General features: G+C 42.3%; 1 protein-coding gene across 4 annotated transcripts in view; it reads right to left on the bottom strand.

The window, feature by feature from the left end:
• Nucleotides 1–19,944, bottom strand: part of septin9b (septin 9b) — a 74,672-nt gene that overhangs the window by 32,829 nt on the left and 21,899 nt on the right. For 3 of the 4 annotated variants that reach the window (XM_086119829.1, XM_086119831.1, XM_086119830.1), the window contains exon 2: nt 9,191–9,865. In XM_086119829.1, the coding sequence (XP_085975955.1) occupies nt 9,191–9,865 (675 nt within the window). Of the gene's footprint in view, nt 1–9,190; nt 9,866–16,428; nt 16,619–19,944 lie in introns of those variants that run through there. The other variant, XM_086119828.1, reaches the window with a different exon arrangement.

The following is a 19,944-nucleotide window of genomic DNA, read 5'->3' as shown; positions in this document are numbered from 1 at the left end:
TTCTCAAAGTTGTCATCATGTCATGGGTATCAGAATAACCCCGTCCTGCTTTTTTCGGCAACGTTACGTTGAGAGCTGCAAAAAAAAAAAAAAAAAAAGTACCGGTAATAATCAACTGCATTACATACATTTCTACTTTTGGTATCCTTCACAAGTGGCAGTGGAATATGAGCATCGCAAATTTGTGACCCCAAGGCGACAACAACTCAGGTACTTATACTGCCGCCGTCTCACCTTATTTTGCTGCGTTAACAGAAAATAAAATGTACCTTTCTATAATGATGACCTCAAAGAGGATAAAGCAAGCAGACTACGGGGCACGACTGTTTGTTTTTAAGGAAGTGTTCACCCTCAGCGTTTCCCTTATATCCACTTTAACCCGGCAAAGCTTTCCCAGCTGGACCGTCCTGCATACTGAGAGGGAGTGCCAAGGCCATACCAAGACACAGAGTGCGTGTGTACTTATCTAATCCACATGAGCAGATTTTCTCAACCCCCCCGCCCCAAAAAACATCATATTCACTTTCTCACAGATAAACAGGTACTCACATAGGGTTTCTATTTCATTATTGCTGTGTGTCTCGCTGCAAGAAGAAGCCGCCTCCACTGTCTCCATTGCGCTTCCACTTGTCTTGAACCAAAGACACAAATCTGATCAGACCTCCTGATATCTTCACGACAGCTGCTGACTGGGCTGACACCGATGCGCCTACGCCACCGTGTCCTCACTATTTCTGACGTTGTGCAGCGAATTCCTTCCCTGATGAAGAGTAAACACGGCGACTCCAGGGGATCGGCCTTCTGGGGAATCCGTGGCCCCTTCCTGGATTAGTTGAGAGTTAGTTGCGACGAACAACAGAGAAGCGCAAGTCTGCACGCCTTCTCGGACCATCCCCGGTGACCCACTTCTGATGCACAAAAGCTTCCATGTCCAAAGACAAGAGAGGTCATCTCATCGGTCATGTTCCTTCAGTTGACCCCAGAACAACTCTTCTAAGAGTCGTACAGTTCGGTTTAGTTGGGTTGTGAAGGTTATTGTACACAGTTTTAGTGCCTTGCCAAAGAGTATGGTTCTTTGGTTCTTTCATCAGTGGAGGATTTTCTTCTGGAATGGGAGGTTATGTGCCGGAGTGTGCAATTACTATAATCATGGCTGCTTTGCGACTAACGTGCCAAAGAGCTCTTTGGTGTCGTGTTCAATGTAGAGGGGTTTTCCAACCCCCAAAAAACAGAGTTAAGAAGTGGGATCAATGCTGTGCCAAGATGGGAAGGCCATTAGGAAAGGTGACATTTGAGCGCTGACCCCAAAGGTCTTTGATGATTGGAATAGGACCTCTGTCATGGGTGATTCGCGGATTTTTAAACCTAGTAGACGCAGGCTCAATACTAGGTTAAGAGAACTAATTCAAAAAATTCTGGTTTTGATGCCGCAGACCAGTCCGCTGCCCGTTGGTCGGTCCAGAAGAGCACCGGTTAACTCTCGCTGGTTGCTAGCAGTTCTCACCGTGGTATCGACAACCCTGCGAGGACCCTGTAGGATACTGGATATTCCAGCCACCGGAGGCTTTGAGCTGATATATTTTTACAGCTCCAAAATATGGGATGGATGCTGTTTGGCTCACAGTTGAGCGGGGGTGAGGGGTGCTTTTGGCGTATTCGGCCGTTTTTGAGAGTGCAAACAATGGCTTGAGGTTTCATGGTTTTATTAACGTGACAATTAAAAAAAAAATAATAATTCATCTCCAGCAGGGTTGTTGACCACACTTATCTTCACAAGCGCTACACAAGAGGATCACAGATATAGTTAGGCTACACTTGTGATCTCAAAATGGCTGATTTCAACGAGAAAGAGAATGATGATGAACGATGAATGAAAAATTGAAGTTACTGCCTCAAAAGAAAGCATCTGGCTGCTTCGTAGGGTACAATTAGGCACATGTAATTCATTTTGCTAATGACTAGCATGAAAATGACTAAAGAACTTTCTTTGTATGCGCTGAAAAGGGTGAGTCATACACTTTTTTTTTCAGTTTTCCTTCACAGCGGTTGACATTTCTCAAATGTGTGTAAATGTTACTTATAACATGCAGTTCATAAATACTGGCTTTATGATGACGGCAGTAAGAGCCTGGAACAAATTAATTCACTTTACATTATTTCCTATCAAGATAACGTTTTACTGTCTGCACCCTGCCGAGTAGCTGGTGAATATCCACTCATGATAGAGACACACACGCCATCTCATTTGGTTATTTTAGCATATGTTCACTTCACATGTATATGCATGAACGCGCACACACACACACACAAACACACACACACGAATCCCCGAGCTGCCCCTTCATGTGGGCACAAGTCAACAGATGGCCGCACTGTGGTGCAACTGACCATCTGCCTGCCTGTCCACAACACACACACACGCACGTACACACGGCAATTATTGTCCCTCCAGCATGTCATCTATCAAGCCAAACATCATTAACAGAGAGTCTGACTTGAACTTTCCAAGTGAATGCCCATTTGTTATCGTCTTTCCTTTTCCTGCCTGGATAAAGAAAAAAATCAAATGAGAGTAAATGGTGCCATTTTTTGCTGAATGAAACTCTGATGAGCCATAGCCTACATTTTTTTCCCTTGAGATGAGAAAGGCTAATGGCAGTGAAAAATATTTTCCGAGAGAAAAAATCATGATTGACTGACAAATTGTGGCATTTTCATTTGCCTGGACAACACATGGATTTTTGCATGTAGTGTGTGTGTGTGAATATGAAATGTGGCAGGCAGGAGAAAATACAAGAAAGTGGGAATAGGGAGAGGGGTGGGGGTGGGGTTTAACTGTGGTTCTGGGATTTGGCAAAATGTCTTAAAAAGACAAAGGTCGTGCAGCAGTGGTGGGAAACTTCTTCAACCTTTGACTTCCCCCAGATGCTCAATGTAAACCTCAACTTCCGAACGCCTCATCTGGGCAAGAGGAAAGCCCTTAGAGTACGAGGCCCCGAGCGGACGTACTTGTATGCGTCTTTGTGTCTGTGCGCCTCGATTGATCTAAGATATAAATCTCTAATTGAAAATCTTCTCATAATATATCATGTAACATCCCTGCTAAGGATACTTCGAGCCTCTTTGTTTTTCCTTGAGTATATGTTTGCTCTCTTGCTGAAATAGTGCAAATCAATTCTACGACACACAAACCGAAAGGCTTGGCAATGCATGCCGGGTGCCCAGCTTCACCTGTGTCACACTGCCGCCTGGTGGCGCGTTTGCAAAGCACACTCGACTTGTGACAGCTGCCACTTGTTACGGACTCGCCTTTGTTTGACCTCAAAAGACAGATGGTGACGGTCTTCTTGCTCACTCTGTATTCATTTTGAATAAGGCAGCCAAGACAAGCAAGAAAAAAATAAGAAAAAAAGTCATCCTTTACCATCACTCTTAATTCATCTGATGCAACAAGCCTCCACCGCAGCTTTGATGCATTTCATAGATATGATGGAGGACATCTCGTAACCTGAAATGGTTTTTTTCGTTGGGGTCGTTATAAAAGCATCGTCTTCCATTATTAAATAAATGTAGCCTAATCCAATGGGCATTGACATTTACAAGCAGGGATAAAAAACTATTCTAATTGCCTCATAAGCTGTGTTTGAATGATGATAGAAATAATTGATGACTAAGATGACTATGCCACAATTTTTTTTTTTTTTTTTTTTTGCATTAGTCACTAAAGTTGCTTCATGATGTCATGTGAGACCTTAGCAGAGGTTAACCCTGGTTTTGGTTTGACTTTAGATTTTTGGCAACACTTACACTCAAAAAGTAGCAGCAACAAGATAAAGTGCTCTATAAAGGTGAGTTACTTTTTGGTTGGCTGCTACGCAAGCACCGTAAAATATGAGCAAACTTGCTCCATGACGCTGCAATCTTTGCACGTTGCTCCTGGCCGCGGTGTACACCAAGAAAACCAAGTTAAGTGTGAAAAGGCTTTATCATTTTGCACCGACTAAACATTAACATTGTGCTTGAATAATGGAAAATATTAAACCTCACTTAAATAATGATTCAAATCAAATATACTTCACATCAAGAATTAATTTGAACCTAAATGTTCACAAATCGTTTAATGGCTGTATTGAACTTAAAAAGTTAAACACAACTGAACTGTATTTGCATAGTGACTCTTGACCCTCGAGGGAGCCAACGTACCGCTAATGGTAAGAATACCACACTTTGAAATTAAGGCCTTCTAAATGTTGTCTAAATGTTCCATGTTCATTTCCACGACTTCCGGTAGAACCTCCCGAGATTGTGTCTCAACTTGAGCTGTGAGAAAGCTCCTGCTGCATTGTTGTGCTCACTAGTTGGAAACAAGTCGAGTCATTACAGACCGCGGTGACCTCCAGTGGGACTGTGCCCAAGGCCGCATGCTCCTGTGTGTGTGTGTGTGTGTGTGTGTGTGTCCCTCAATAAAAGCAATCAAGCAGAGCTAAACCGATTCTCAAGCCAGAAAGTGTATGTGTGTGCACGCACACAGGTGCCCTTTCATGATCTTCGGGTAGGCAAAAAAATAATAATCGACTCTTCACTTTCAAAAGGTCAAGGCAAAGAGGAGACAAATGGCTCCATTTGTTGCCATCGTGATGACTCCACAATTAGGGAAATAAATGCAGCAAAGGATAATGTGTTTATTTGCGCAAGACTTCAGGTCGACATATGAGCCGGGTTAAATGTATTTTGTATGTGAAACACATCTTCAGCGGAATGAAATGAGATACATTCATTAATTTGACTCCCACTACATCTCGTGTATCATCCTTTGTTTCACAGGTGTTTCAGATTTTGTCAACAACAAACTAATCAGGCTGTAATCGTACGAAATTGAACATTGATTCATCAGGTCATGAAGTAATTGGGTGCGTTTGAATGTGACTGATTCATTCTAAGCCCAGACACATCCCCATTTCAAAGAGGGTGTGCACACTTGTGCAAGCACATTACCATAATTGTTTATTTTTGTTGCCCCTCTTGAAAACACGTTAATTTTATTTTCATATGTTTTGTACAGGTTACACGTCACAGTCATGATCTAAAATGTTTTAGAGTAAGTTATATCTGTCTCATTTTTTTATATTGTAAAACCTGGCATTTGAGCCAGGGTGTCAACCTTTTATAGCCATTTTATATATATTTTTTCCCTTTCATTTTAAAACATTTATGGTGAGGGGGCTTGGGGTCATGCCATTTTTATAATATTAATGTACCCCAAAACATATCAGCTTTCTACTAATTACAGGACTCTAATTGCAATCACACATGAAAGGTAATATTCACACACATAATCTGTAATTTCCCCATTGCGGGACAAATAAAGGGATATCTCTTAAATCCTACAAAATATTTGACGAAAAGAAAACAAGGAAACGCAGCCGTTTGTTCCGATTATCACAATTGTTATCAGGAGGAGCTTTTTACAGCACAGCCGCACGTCAGCGGAGATGTTTCCGGAGAAGATAAAACGCTGTTTGATGGACTGTCTGCAGGCATGTCTGTCAAGATAAGACATCCAATATACACGAGAAGAGCCGATCGTCGTCAGCGTCTGTCGTCTCAAGGCATCCTCGTGCTGGTCGGCGCATCGTTTATGTCCTTTGCAATGCATCCAAATCATGGAATCGGTTTTTGTACAGTTTGTGATGGTGACTTTGCGATTTTAAGATGAATGATGACAACCTGTATTGTCAAAATGTCAAATGTGTCAAAATCCGGCATCCCGAATCCCTACGATAGAACATCGTGAACGTTTCACGTTGAACTTCGCCGCCACGCACTTCCCAGCGTTCCTTTTGCGACGCTTTGATGAGATCTCGCTGGGAAGCTGACTAATTTGGATCACAAAACCCTCGAGAGAGAAAGAGGAAGTGCTCGCGCGGGTGGGGAAACAATCAGGTTGACGTAACCCGGAAGGAGGGAAGCGCGCGCGTTTGTGTGCGTGTGTTTCAGGGACACGTGATGTCATTTCCTCTTGCGCGAATTAAATGGTCAGAAGAGGAGATAACCTTAGGTCAGAAAGATAAACATACGGTATGTTAAGAAATAGCTAGTCTTTGCTTATCAGGTTTGGGATAGCAAACATCCACTCATTGATCCCATATCAGCTTTCCAAAAAAAAAAAGAAAAAAAAATATAATAATAATTCACAAATAAAGCTGTTGTGCTTTTATTAATAATACAGAAATGTTGAAAGTAATATTTTACCCTTCTTAACAGCTATAGGTATACAGTATGACCAAACTAAAATAAATTAAAACTACTCACTCGCTAGCGAAATTGTTTGTAGAACGATATTGCAACATAGCCGTATTTACAGGTAGAGTGGGAATGTATACGGGTATGAATGTCTGTCAAAAAAGCCAAATAAAAAGCTAAGCACGCTGAGTTCCCCTTTTAAATCAGTGGCACCAAACTCATTTTTGTCACAGGCTAATAAAAAACTGTTCAAATATTCATCGCATTTATTTTAAAAGGGAAATTGGTCACAAAAATGATTGCAATCGCTCAACGTTTTCAATATTGAAGATAAATTGCAATTGTGGTATTTTACCAAAAAACATGAAGTTGATGCAAAATGTTTATTTTTCGCAGGCCACCTAAAACGATGTGGCGGGACGATCAAAAATTCCCCCCAAAACTTTGTCCAAGAAGTAGCAAAGTTGCACGATTGAGTCATATTGGGTGCGAGATATTTTCTTCCGAGAGGGGATTAAAAGTTGTTTTTCAGAGTAAGACGACGGTGTTCTTTAAATTTCTGGGCCGAGCTAAGTGAATCCAGATAAATAAAGGCTTCGCCGAAGAAAAGGGTATCACTAACAGCACAGGCTGATGTTTGCGGTTTCAAGCATCTGACATTGGAAAGCGGTATCTCGGCATCCTTTAACAAGCTCAAACCACTAAAACCAACCAGAGGAGCTTTGAGAAATGAAAGCAAGACGTGCTTCAAACAGATACGCGTCTTCATGAGGAGGGTATTCTCTTCAAATGAGCAACATATGTCAAGTTATCGTGTCAATAGCAACAGTTACTAATGACAATTCTGAAGCTTGGATGTGATGTTGGAAGGCAATGAGCCCTTGTGCATTCTGGGAATTGCGGGGCCCTTTTTCACATTCCCTGTTACTCAATCCATAATGGGAATAAACAGGCAAACGACCGTCGTCATCATCTTCACCGTAAGGCAACAGCTAATTATAAAATACTTGGCAGCGCAGCTAATAGTAGCATGACAACACCGGCATTTATCAAGGCCTTACGACAGCATTTAAAGTGTAACTAATACTAATGGCCAAGGTTAAGATTTCATAAAATCTCAGAAGAGTTCATGGATTACCATAAATGCCAGACGGGCCTGTGAGGAAAAAGACACGCTTGTTTGCGTTGCTGAGGGCTATGCAGCCATCACATTTAACACAGGCTGTTGCCGGCTTTTTTTGGTCGGTAATGTGATGCTGTGGTGAGAGAGTGAGTGGAAAAGAAGTAAGAAGAAGTCAAAATGCAAGTTTAAAAAAAAAACACAGATAATCCAAATGGAAAATGGGAGAATAGTTTTTATCGAGTGGGATGAAAACTTTCCTTAAAGGCCAGGAAGAAAAACTTTTCTACTCCATCCATTCATCCATTTTCCGATCTGCTTTATCCCCACACGGGTCGCAGGGGGTGCTGGAGCCTATCCCAGCTGCGTTCGGGCAGTAGGCGGGGGACACCCTGAACCGGTTGCCAGCCAATCGCAGGGCACACAGAGACGAACAAACATCCGCGCTCACACTCACACTTGGGGACAATTTTGAGTGTCCAGTCAGCCTGCCATGCATGTTTTTGGAATGTGGGAGGATACTGGAGTACCCAGAGAAAACCCACACAGGCCTGGGGAGAACATGCAAACTCTACACAGGAAGGCCGGAGCCGGGATCGAACCCACGACATCTGCACTGTGAGGTTGACGCGCTAACCAGTGTACCACCGGGCCGCCCACTTTTCTACTCATCAGACAAAAAAAAAAAAAGTGTCTTTCAGCTTTCTACTGTTTGGTTGATTTGTTGAACTTGCTGTAATCACAGGGGGCAAGATGTCCTGTTGTAATTGTTTTTGGGTTGCGACAGTAAAACCAACAATTACAAAAGCGACATTACGAAACTTTATGAGGTTTTGGCAGAGCTCGAGAACATTACATTTGGCGAATATCCAATGAAAAGCGGTGATAGAGTCACTTTATTTTCACTTTCTGCTGTTATAGTCACCTTGCAAAACCGGATCAAGGAGGTGGAGCCACACTTCATGGCTTAGAGGGGAACAATACGGCCTATAGACTATGAAAAGTCTGGAAGAAAAGTCCTTTGTATATAACTGCGTTTAATATTTCTTGCAGCATAAACAAATTTTGCTGCCTTAAAACTTAGAGGACTTTTCAATAGTGTGGTAATGGTGTAAAGTCCAACAGTGATAGGGTGAAGGTTGACAAACTGCACCGCAGTCCCTTGATTGGCCAAATTGTGTCGGTTGTTAAAATTTATTGGTGGGCTACACTTTGTTGCACCACTATAGCATCGCATGATTTACAAATCACGTGGGCAGCCAAAGGGGTGGAAACACGGCCATTAGGGACGGGGAAAAATAACGGCAAGTGCCTTTCACCGACAGTCAGCCGGGATCAACTCCAGCTTCGTCAACGTGACCCTGAAGAGCCTCTCGCAAGTCTCAGTCATATCGGGAAAATTTTGAGAGTAACCAGAGCCCGTCATGCTAAAAGTAAGAAAAGCAGAGCTATGCGTCCAAGAACAGCACTACGTTTGCCTACATTTTGAATTCATCAAGAAGGCATTTTTGACAAGACCCATGCAATTGTGCTACTATAAAGTACATTGCCAGCATTCAAACCTGTCATATCGTATCGCATGGGATCAAGAGTTGCTTCATACAGACACAACTCACAAAAAAGTTGGGGATATTTGGTTTTCAAGAACCGAATATTCCCAACGTTTGGTGAGTGGCGTATATTAAACGTATCGGTTTTTTTGTGCGGTCTATCAAGTGATTAAGACACACATCTCAAAAGACGAAAGAACGCAGCGTGGTGGTTATGGGAAGCGAACAATGCACTGTGGCGTAAAATATCATTGTAAAATAAAATATCAGGACTTACGGTCAGGATTGGGGGATTTGCGTCCAGCGTGGTTTGGTGAGGAGCATCGGAAGGTGGTGACGATGGTGTTGTGGTGAGGATTGGGATGGTGCGGGTGGTGTACTGCCGGGTGGTGGCCGTTGTTCTCCACCGGAGCTCTGGTGATGCTGATTTCAGGTTTGCGAATGTCCCCGGGACTGGGGGGCTCCAATTTGCGGGTGTGACTTGCTTCAGGGGTGCGACTAGTCCCGTTGGTGTGACTGCTGCCTTCGTTACGGCGTGTCCCGGGGGAGTCCGTCTTGGCAAAAGTGACCTCCCTCTTGTGACTCATTTCTGGCGTCCTGGAGTGGCCAAGGACCTCGGGGCGCTTCAGGGCGCTGTTGGTTGCAAAGCGTATGGATGCGGGGCTTGTGGCGTCCACCTGCTTGCTGGGCGTGGAGCAGATATCGATGGACAGCTCTGAGCGGCGTGACACAGGCTCGGGTGTCTTGGAGCCTCCTCCGCCCATGATGGAGCGAGGTTGGGTGTAGTTGAGGTTGTTGTTGTTAGTAACCGAGGCGGCTGTGCCCAGGTCGCGGTAGTAGATGCTGGTGGGAGACATGGCGTTGCGGTGGGGGGAGTTGGTTGTGCGTCTGGAGCCGGGAGAAGAGTGAGCTGAAGTGTCAACGTCCTCCACCTCGAAGGACCTCTTTAGAGCTGCAAATACAGGACAAAGATGACACATTACTCACATACTGTGATGCCTTGAAGTTAGAACACCCTGAGTGTTCTACAATTTGGAGTATGTGCAACATCCATTTCAAAAAATCGAGCAAATCTGAATTTGAACAAAGTGGAACAGAGTCAATGGACTTTGGTTGACCTTCCAGGTACCACTTTCGGCACACGTTTATACAGTCTGTATAAATGGCACAAGCACAGGAGGTCATAAAACTAACTCATTAAAAAGTTCAGATCAAGTTTAAAAACGCCCTGCAGTTCAATGGTGGGATGTCTCCCATCACCCCCAGCACTTTGTTTCAGGAAATGTATGAGTTGTTTTGTCGTGACCTCAATGCTACATCTACTGTAACACATTAAAATATGGAGTTTTATGTAAGGGCATTTGAGGCATTTTCTGTTTGCATACAAGAGTTGCTCACTTGCCCAGAATTTATGAGCGCGCATCCTTCCTCGAGGTTAGTCGTGACAGGAGCAAATACATGCACTGCACAAGATGATGATAGCGAGGGATGGGACTCCCCCTTAGGTTGAGTGCGCGAGCTGAGAATGAATGACGTGCCATGCCAGTGCCCAGGAGCTGCCAACATAATGACGCACAAGCTAAGTCGTCTCCCTTAAAAGCAGCAGCTTCCATCCAAAATGTTGATTATTTTATCAGTTTGCGGCCTCTGGTGATTCCGTGCATGAGTGCGTGCCTTCCTCTGAAACGACACGAACTCATGTTATGCGCGTTTCTAAAATACGAAAATGCATTTGTGTTCATTTTTAAGCCAGTACACTCAAAAGGGAACGGAACTTGCACCTTCTCATATACCCTTTGCACAACGTGAACCACTAATCTAATTGATTGCTTTAAGATGCTTCATTCCAACTCGGTGGACATTTGATACAATTCACCCTTTGACAAAAACAAGGACACTCCGCCAAATGAATAACAGATGTATTGTATAGAGTAATGTATTTGTGATATGACAGCTAAAATAAGAAAATCATATCATGAAATAAACACGATGATCAATTGGAAACATTTGTAATCGTGTTGCACAGAACTATCGCAAAAAAAAAAAAGTGCTTTGAAGCATCAACCCTCGCGCTAAAATGCTAACACAGTCGTCACATCTGAGTTTTTAAAAATATCTTCAATCAACATCAACATTTTACAAGAGGAACACAACATGCGTTAGCATAAATGCTTATGCTAAATTTCTAGTAACGTACATCTGAATGCAAACAAATGGATTCCACTAGTATATAGCTAACCTGAAATGGCATTTGGGTGTGACATTGTCTTACTAAATATCACCATCTAGTCAACTGTAACGCCAACCGCGAACACAATACAACATGCTAACACATTTGTTACCTAAATTTGAATGAAAACCAATTGGATGTATCGTCACACCACAAACAGTAAATGACATTTGGTGTTATAACATGGTGTCTTGAAGTAATTGTCAAAATTTTATACGTTACGTCCGTGAGAATGCTAAACAGTCAGCAATGTTGGTACTAACACTAACGCTGAACAAGGGAACTAAATGTCTGGTCTTATTACAATAAAAATATGCATTATTATAGCCTTAAGATAAGTAGAGCTTTCACAAAACATTGTAGTGTTAGCGAAAAGCAAAAACCACTCCCTCTCTTTCTCCCATTTGCTTGATGAACTAGTCATTAAAGTAATTCAGAGGAACACCGTTTGTCATTCACTCCAGCATCATAAAACAGCTTTTAACGCCTTTAAGTGAATATTTATTCGAAAGAACTGTGCTAATTCACTTGCCCGTGTCCTCCACACCCCGGCTTTCCTTTTATTTTCCAAATGTTGAAAAGAATGCCATCCAAGGTTGTGGCTCTTTTGAATCCAGCCAAAGTATGTTAGTCTGCCAATATTAATCTGCAGATTACACAAGCAGAAGGAAGGTTTAACACACTTTCACAGCAACAATTTAAGATCATTTAAAAGCCTTTCGACACTTGTGTTAGTGGTTTTTTTTTTTTTACTTCATCTATTGGAGTTGCACTGATAGAAGGGGTACGGTTTGTATGTATTTTCACATGGTTTGTCATGGAAAAGCCGCTGAACCTGTTCCAATGACTATTTGTGTTCTTGGTTACTTTGTGATTATACGGCCTCAGGCACGAGAATAAAGCATACGACTTGAGTGCTTGAGTTTGTATTTAGAGAGTGTGCAGTGAAGTGCACATGATTCAAAAGAAGAAGTGAACTGGAAGCCGTGCACGCTTTCATGTTTGCGAGTATAGAGGAATGGGGAAAAAAAGTACACAGGGAATGTCCAAGGCGATCATTCAATTCTGGCAGTATGTTTTCCCCAAGGGTTTTTCAATGCGGTCAACTAGATAAACATGGAAATAGGTTTCCAATCATGTGAGCATGAATATTACAAGTACACAAGTGTGGAAATGACAGATCAGATGAAGGAGTATTGTTCCCACTAAAATGGCATTCCAAGACTATGAGCTGGAATGGAGTTGTCCGGTCCATGGAGGAAGCTCATTCACAACACTGTGTTGGACTACCTATCATGAATTGACAGTGCCTTAAATCGGGGAAGAAGGCAGCACAGACAATACGGCTAAGGTTTAGCGGTACTGCAAAAATAAAGATGGAGGCAGCTGTACTTTCACTTTACTTCACAATTATTTGTCATAATACAGCCCAGGTGTGAGGATAGAGCACCTCTTTATCATCAGTGTCATTGTGTCCTCTCTGGTACGTCCCGACTGGCGAACACAAGCATGCGGTATCATCTCAGCCACGGTCCATTCCATTCTGTTATGGGGAGCCAAAGCCTATCCCAGCTGACATTTGCCAAAAGGTAGTTCTTTGGTGTTTCTTTTTTTTCTCTTTGCAATAAGATGTTCTCTGTGCCCCAACTAGCCTAAACAATGGGGCTGTCATTTGCTCAAGTGCGCTCGGGCTTGCACTGTAAATGTCACGGCTCATCAGTTTTCTTGGTTTGATCACGTGGGTACACAAGCTTCCTCCCGCATAGCGAAGACTCGAAAGTGTCAATAGGTGAGACTACGAGTGTGAATGCTTGTTTGTCTTTATTTGCCCTGTGACTGATTGGTGACCTGTCCAGGGTGTGCGCCGTCTCTTACTCAAAGTCAACCAAGTCATCCAAGACTTGATAAGCACTAAAGAAAAAGATTGTTCTTTCTATTGTGACAGACAATCAAAATGAAACGTTAAAAAAAAAAAAAAAAAAAAAAAAAAAATTCCAGGAAGCATGACTGTGTCAATTTTGTCCGAGAGGGATGCTTTTTTTGTAGTCATGGAAAGCCCTCAAAAAGGCAGATTATTATTTGGCCTAAAAATCCCAACGTAGAAAGAACGTATAAATTGGAAATTGGGGTGAATAATGAATGATGATTTTGATCAACCTTGGCGTCAACATCCCCCCATGAAATTCTAGACAACAAGTGAGGGATACAATCACACCCTTCCTGCTGCCTTAAAGGGAGTTTATGTACAAAAGAATGGGCAGATGAATGGTCCATGTGTTGAAAACCAGCAAAAACAAACTGTAGTTGGCAATCCAAGGGCAGGCTATCAAAAGTATTTCGCATTGTCAGACGAAACCTTAACGCGATACCATCAAACCACACACTCCCGTGCGAACCACTCATTGATGCAGACAAACCACGCGAAAAGATTTGTCGGATTCCGTCGAACCTCAGAAAGGAATTCTGCGCATGTTCCCGGCGAAGATGGATGACATGTGAGGTGAGTTGCGTGCAGATCGTGGGTCAAGTCCCTCCAATGTTTGCGGCTATGTTGCAGGAGCAGATGTTGAACCGGAAAGTTTGAATCACTGAGGGGCAATATCATCACTGCTGGAATTTTTACACGCAGTAACAAGGTAATCCAGCCAGCTGTTAAGTGGTGCTTGGCTACAGGCAACCACCTTTGACAGGTAATGCCTGGTTCTGCTCTACTTAATGGGCAACCTCACAGACACTTTGATTTACATCAGTTGACAGCCGAGCATGAGGACAGTGATTGAAGTCCACTTAACACCTTTTCTACCTCAAGGTTTCAATATTAACACCAGGCTCTTCTATACATGTGAATTTGGTTCAGTTCTCACTCAGTGACAGTGGGAATCTGAGTTTGAAAGGCTGTCTGTTTCTATATGTGCCCTGTGAGTGACTGACGTCCGTCTTTCTGCAACCGTGAACAGGATGAGCATTGAGCAGTTTAGAATAGAATATGGATGGATGAATGGATATACTGCACTCCCTCCGGAGATGTTTGTTTACTCAACTGCAGATGGATTGCGAAATCACTGATCCCCAAATAATGATACGTTGTCAAAATATGAATTGCTGCATTGCAAATTGTAAAAAACAAAACAAGGCAGCACAGGGTGGACAATTTTCAGAGTAGGAACCTCATTTGAAGTAAAGATGGGCATCAAAATGGAAAAGCACAACATTGTCGGAGCAGATTGATACACAACTGGGACGTCACATGATGTAACCTCATCTTCAGTACCGGCTCAGGGAGCGTGTTTAGAACATTACAGTGATAGCCGGTTAGTCTCTACACATTGACTCATTAGGGAGATGGGCTTTGGTTGGGGTTGTAGTTTTGGTTAGCTATCACAGTGAGAAATTAACCGAAGCAGTTAAGCGACTTAATGAGGTTTGTCCAATCCCCTTACAAGTTTATATTTGGCCGTTTTATTACTTTTACAAAGTCATTTTGCAAAACAGTTCATCCAAGTGTTCACAACAAAATGTGTGCGTGTTTTTATTTCTATCCCTTGTGCTCCAATGTTTTTTTTTTTGTTTGTTTGTTTTTTAAGCACGGCACATTTCCACTGATAAACAGTCAAAATAACAAAACTACGCAGGTCTAAAAGTGAGCCCTTCCATTGATGAAAACATGAATGAGTGACTGTGAGGTTTGAGACCAGCTGGAGGAAGCAAGCATGGCCGGAGGAGGAAAAGGAAAACGGCAGAAGAGGGAGAAAGAAAAAAAAAAAAAACAATGCCAGAAGGAAACCATGTCGGTTCCACAAACAAAGGAGACACATGTTGTGACTATTTGTACACCTCTTTGTTTTTTCTTGTTCTTAATGCTTCAGAAGTTATATTTGGCGGCTCATTCTTCTCTTGGATGCTAAGTTGAGCCATTACTTTGTACATGTTGTATTATTTCCGCTTACTTACTTGCATTGACAGACTTATTGTGGGTGCTTGTTTTATCAAGGGTTGACCTCCTCATTCGGAGCCAAACGTGACCACAATGGATGCAGTTGTAAACTGTCTCAGTGTTGACTGCAGCTAGATTTGTTAAAGGTAAGCGAACCACACCCTGAGGCACACCACATATGAGGGGGATAAAAGTGTACTGTTATTATCTGGCTTAAGGTGAAAATACTGCCATGAGAAAGTATTAAGTTCAACATGTACCCAAATTTTCAAGACATTGGAGCATCAATAAAGAAATGATCAGGAAAACACCACATTAAAACTGTCTAGCAGTAAAATAAATCAAGAAAATGTTTCGTTCATATACAACCTATTAAATTTCGATACAGTCTAAAAGGATTCCTGTGGACAATGGAACTTCTAGGACCAATACATTCTTGGGCACTGGTTGATTTTGAAAGGACTTTTCCATAGGGAGGAATATGACTTCCAGAGTCAAACTTTCACGATCATACAACATTTAGTGACTGTCCATGTGATATTTTAACTTTCTTACTGATTATACATGTGTCAAAATGAGTTGAAATGCTGATTCCTTAAGTACAGTGTGTTTTTGCGCAATACAGTGCCACCTCTATCGATCTCATGTAGCTTTGGAAGTAAAAAATGTTTTTTCTAATTGTAAATTCAAAATCTGAACAAAATAAGGGACATTTACATATGAATTTAAGTTCCAGTCAATAAGACAGGCAAAGATTGGAGTTAATTTGAGAAAAGTTGTGGCCAAAAACAATCACGCAATGCTAGCCCAATTCTAGCAAAATATGTTAATATTTCATGCTTAACAAAATACAAGAAGGAACTTCTCATTGTTAATCTCGACAGACAAAATCTTGAAAACTTTAAAATCTCTCTTTTAATGGAGATAAGGTATTTTTAATGGGATAAAAGAATTAGAAGCCCTCTTATAATTTTAGGACCTGATTGCTGGTATCAGAAACCGCCGGTCACAATTTGGCAAATTTCTTTTTCTTTTTTTTTTTTCACAAAAGGGTTGGTGTTATTTTTACAAAACATTTAATAATCTTCAATTTTGAAAATGGCTTACCATCTATGACGGTGCAAGGTTAATGGTTCAACAAATATGCTGTTTTTGGGGTCTGCCGAAAAGTGAATATTGTGGAGGTAAACAAGGATTCCACCCAACGCAAACGGTATGATGCACATTCATCGGAACCGCAATACATTTCAGGGTATTCTCTTTAGTGTTATGACATCTGAAAGACCGTTTGTACCTCGTCACATACACACACATTATTTTCATATCATGTCAATTACGAAACAACACAAACCTTCAAAATCTGAAATGATTCCCTCCAAGTGTGGATTGACTCCAGAATCCGACATATTTCTAGTGGTGGTCGCGAGTGTCCGAATGGTAGCAGTTGGTGTCACACGCCCACAACTCTCTTTAACTTTGTGGGACTGGCCACAAAGTTGTGCAATAAAACTACTTGCAAATTTGGGAGATTGAACGTGCATGCCTCCTCCTCCTCCTTCCTTCTTCTCCCCTCCCTATAGAAGACATACTCCCCTCTACTCCCTTCATGTCCTGTGGGTGTGGGTGTTTTCCTTAGTCCCCCCCCCCCCAACCCCACAACTACAGCCACACACGCACACACACACACTCCAACATGCGTGCGCAAGTACAGCAGGATCTACACTGCAGGTGACCAATTATGATTTTATGTGTATATCTGATTTCTTTTTAAGTGTCTAATTAGTGTATCTGTAGATTTCAAGTGGCAAATATCCGATATGGCTGTGTATGAGCACGGAACACGACAACCTGTATTGGTAAACGTCCAAAGTGTACGTAAACAACTACATGGGCATCCATTCGGCAGCAATAATACAGAAGTGAAAGAATAATAAATAAATGCTGTGGGCCTTGGGATATGTTTAATTTGTTCCTCGATCACGATGATAGTAACTTAAAACATTCATATCGCAAATCATCTTTCACTATTGAATTGAGTGAATATGTCATTAATCCATTGCAATCCATTTGGTTGACTGCGCTGTGCGTCACTCAGCATTCCGGGGTCCGAGGGTGATTTCTGTTCCACGCCTCGCGGCATATTTGCTAATTTGGTTACAAAAAGTAGACTACGGTACATTTTAGACTCGGTCTGCTGTGAATTGGGAATTTCTCCATTGCGAGACTAATAAAGGCTTTCTTATCTTAAAAGGAGGTCAAAATGTACACAATTTTGATGTATTTGATCAAGACAGATTTGACGCTCTGCGGACGTGTGTGGTGGATGTCATCGGATTTCATTCATAGATATGGCAGCGTGGGACAATCCCACTGAATCAGCGCCTTAATCAATTCATTGAATGAATTAGAATCATCATTACTTTAAAAATATTTTAACAGCATTATTTTGGGAGGGGCACAGACACACTGTTGTGGTGCAAAGTGGTCTCCAATTGCCCACTTCACATACACGGTTGACTATATCATCCACACGGGGATATCTTGCAGTTTACTTGTACTGCACCTTCCGTACACCGGTGTCATGCATGAACTAGCAAGTCTATTTCTGCCTCCGCAATGTCAAGCATGGCGTACTGCACCCCAACCGCCGTGATTTTGATACAAATGAGGTATGGCGTGACGATTGGCCGGGACTCGGCTACTTTCCATCCAACATCGTCCCACAAAGATGCACACACCCCAGTACACCCAAATCTATCTGAAAGCTAGAAAATTACCAAAAGAAAGAAAACTTCACTCATGCGTACAGTTAGACTGCGCTTTGCGCTAGACTTGCAGTAAGCACCAAAAAAGGGCCCTTCAAATCATGGGACTGACTCACTGCACCAATAAGGACATTGAATCGTGTACTGTAGTGTAAATTAAGTCTTGTACAACTATAAACAGCCAAGATCTCCTCTCTTACAGATAAGCCCTTCAAGTAACTGAAATGTATAGTTCAATGTAGACTGTCATGTTTGGGCAAGCGGCCCTCTTAAGCCAGCTGGCATGTTAATTAAAGTGCGCTCAATTCAGCAGTCGCCACTTTCTTTTGTGTGACAGAAAAAAAACAGAGTTGACTTCCTGGTGAAAGCTGACATTAGGAAACCAGGACGGCGCCTCGGGGCAATCAGTGAGATTCCAGCACCTAACCCACCTTCTGGAACAGCGCGTTATCAGAGGAAATGAAAATGTTGGGCTTGAGGGCCACATCCCAACAGGTCATCCTGGACCACCGCAATGATTCTTTGAGGGTATATTTTGAAGATGCACGGCAGGCTCGTATAAGGTTGAAAATTGGAGTCGTGGAAGTGAAATAGAATTTTACTGGAGAAGCCTTAAACACCGCCATTTTTAACGTAATACGCAAGTGCACAGTGAATTTTCAAACGGCGCTTGACAAAAATGACGAATGTTTTGAAAAACTTCCACCTTTCGGCATGCTTTGAAAATATCTTTTTCGTCACTGACATTTAGCCAAATGATTTAAATGACACATTTTATGAACTTTCTCTCATTTCAAATTTGGGAGGAATCGTAAGAATTGTTGGCTGTCTTGATTTTGTTGTCAATGAGGGATGCCGCTAGGATTGGCTGGGAAAAGATTACTTGCATCCCACAACGGCGCATAAATGCGCAAACTCCCCCTAAGACCCAATTCTACCTGTGCGAAGCTAAATAAAAAATATCAAAACAGAAAACTCCACCCGTGCGCACAGTTAGAGGGCGCTTGGCGCTAAACTTGCGCTCGGCATGAAAATAAGGCCCGGATGTTGTGGCTAACTCCACTGAAGTATGGCTAGGAGATTTTCTTAAACTCTTTAGCCACACTAGGGAAGACGATTCATGACCCAGTGCCAACCGTGATTTTATTGCGTGCCAAAATTAGCTCAACACAACACTCAGCTTTGAACATTTTCGTTTGTATTGACGCTATGCTAACACAACCAGTGTCCCGGCTAGTCCACCAACAGACCATTGAAGTTGATGTTCTGGTTGCCTTTGCAAAGACAGATATTCTCTCACCCTAACGACAAGCCAGTAAAGCATCAAGACAATTCACACATACAATGGATCTGCGACCTTAAAGTACATTTATTCCTTTGCTGTGTTGAGAAATCAACAGCAACCTTGTATTTGACAAATTCCGCTGCTCTATGGTTGTCATTCGGGGAGGGAATAAGAAAAAAAAGCTATTGATTGAACACGAGTATTGTACTTGCATATGAAATCATAAAAGGGGAGTCAACTCTCAAAGGAAATCAACAACCCCCAGTACAGGAAGCAGGCCTCTCCACTCCCAGACGGCTATATCTAATCATCATTGATTAGAAATCACAACAGTGTTTCTGTGGCAAACATGCAAGCAGTCACAGCTGGTGCTTGTAACAGCGCGCAAGAACCCATTTGAGCCAATAGCGTCATTCTAGTGGACTCCAATAACACACCAAAGCCGGCCGGTCAATGGCAACACAGTGAAACATTGTGCGTTTACGGCGCAGTCGCTACTGAGGTGTCACGGGGTGAGTAACAGAAAGAGACGCGGGGTAAGCGAGCACTATTTGAGATGATCCGGAGGGAAGTTAACCACGGGTGAACATCTTTCCATGAAAATTCTTGACATTTTTATTTTTATTTTTTTTTTTAAATTGGGCTGCAAGTAACGCACATCACAGATCCTGCAGCTGCACATGCACATTTATAACTTCGAGCCGTTTGTATTGCACGTGCTAGCGAAAAAACATAGTAGACAACATAGTGTACATAAATCTAAGTATATAAATACACACTGTACTTCGATGCGTCAATGTGTGTGGGCCATCAGCAG

This window comes from Hippocampus guttulatus, chromosome 9 (genome assembly GCF_054856545.1).
Source record: "Hippocampus guttulatus isolate MCC_2025c chromosome 9, RoL_Hgut_1.0, whole genome shotgun sequence".
NCBI classification, from domain to species: Eukaryota; Metazoa; Chordata; class Actinopteri; order Syngnathiformes; family Syngnathidae; genus Hippocampus; species Hippocampus guttulatus.
Note: the sequence above shows the minus strand (reverse complement) of the source record. Positions and strands in the feature narration are given on the sequence as shown.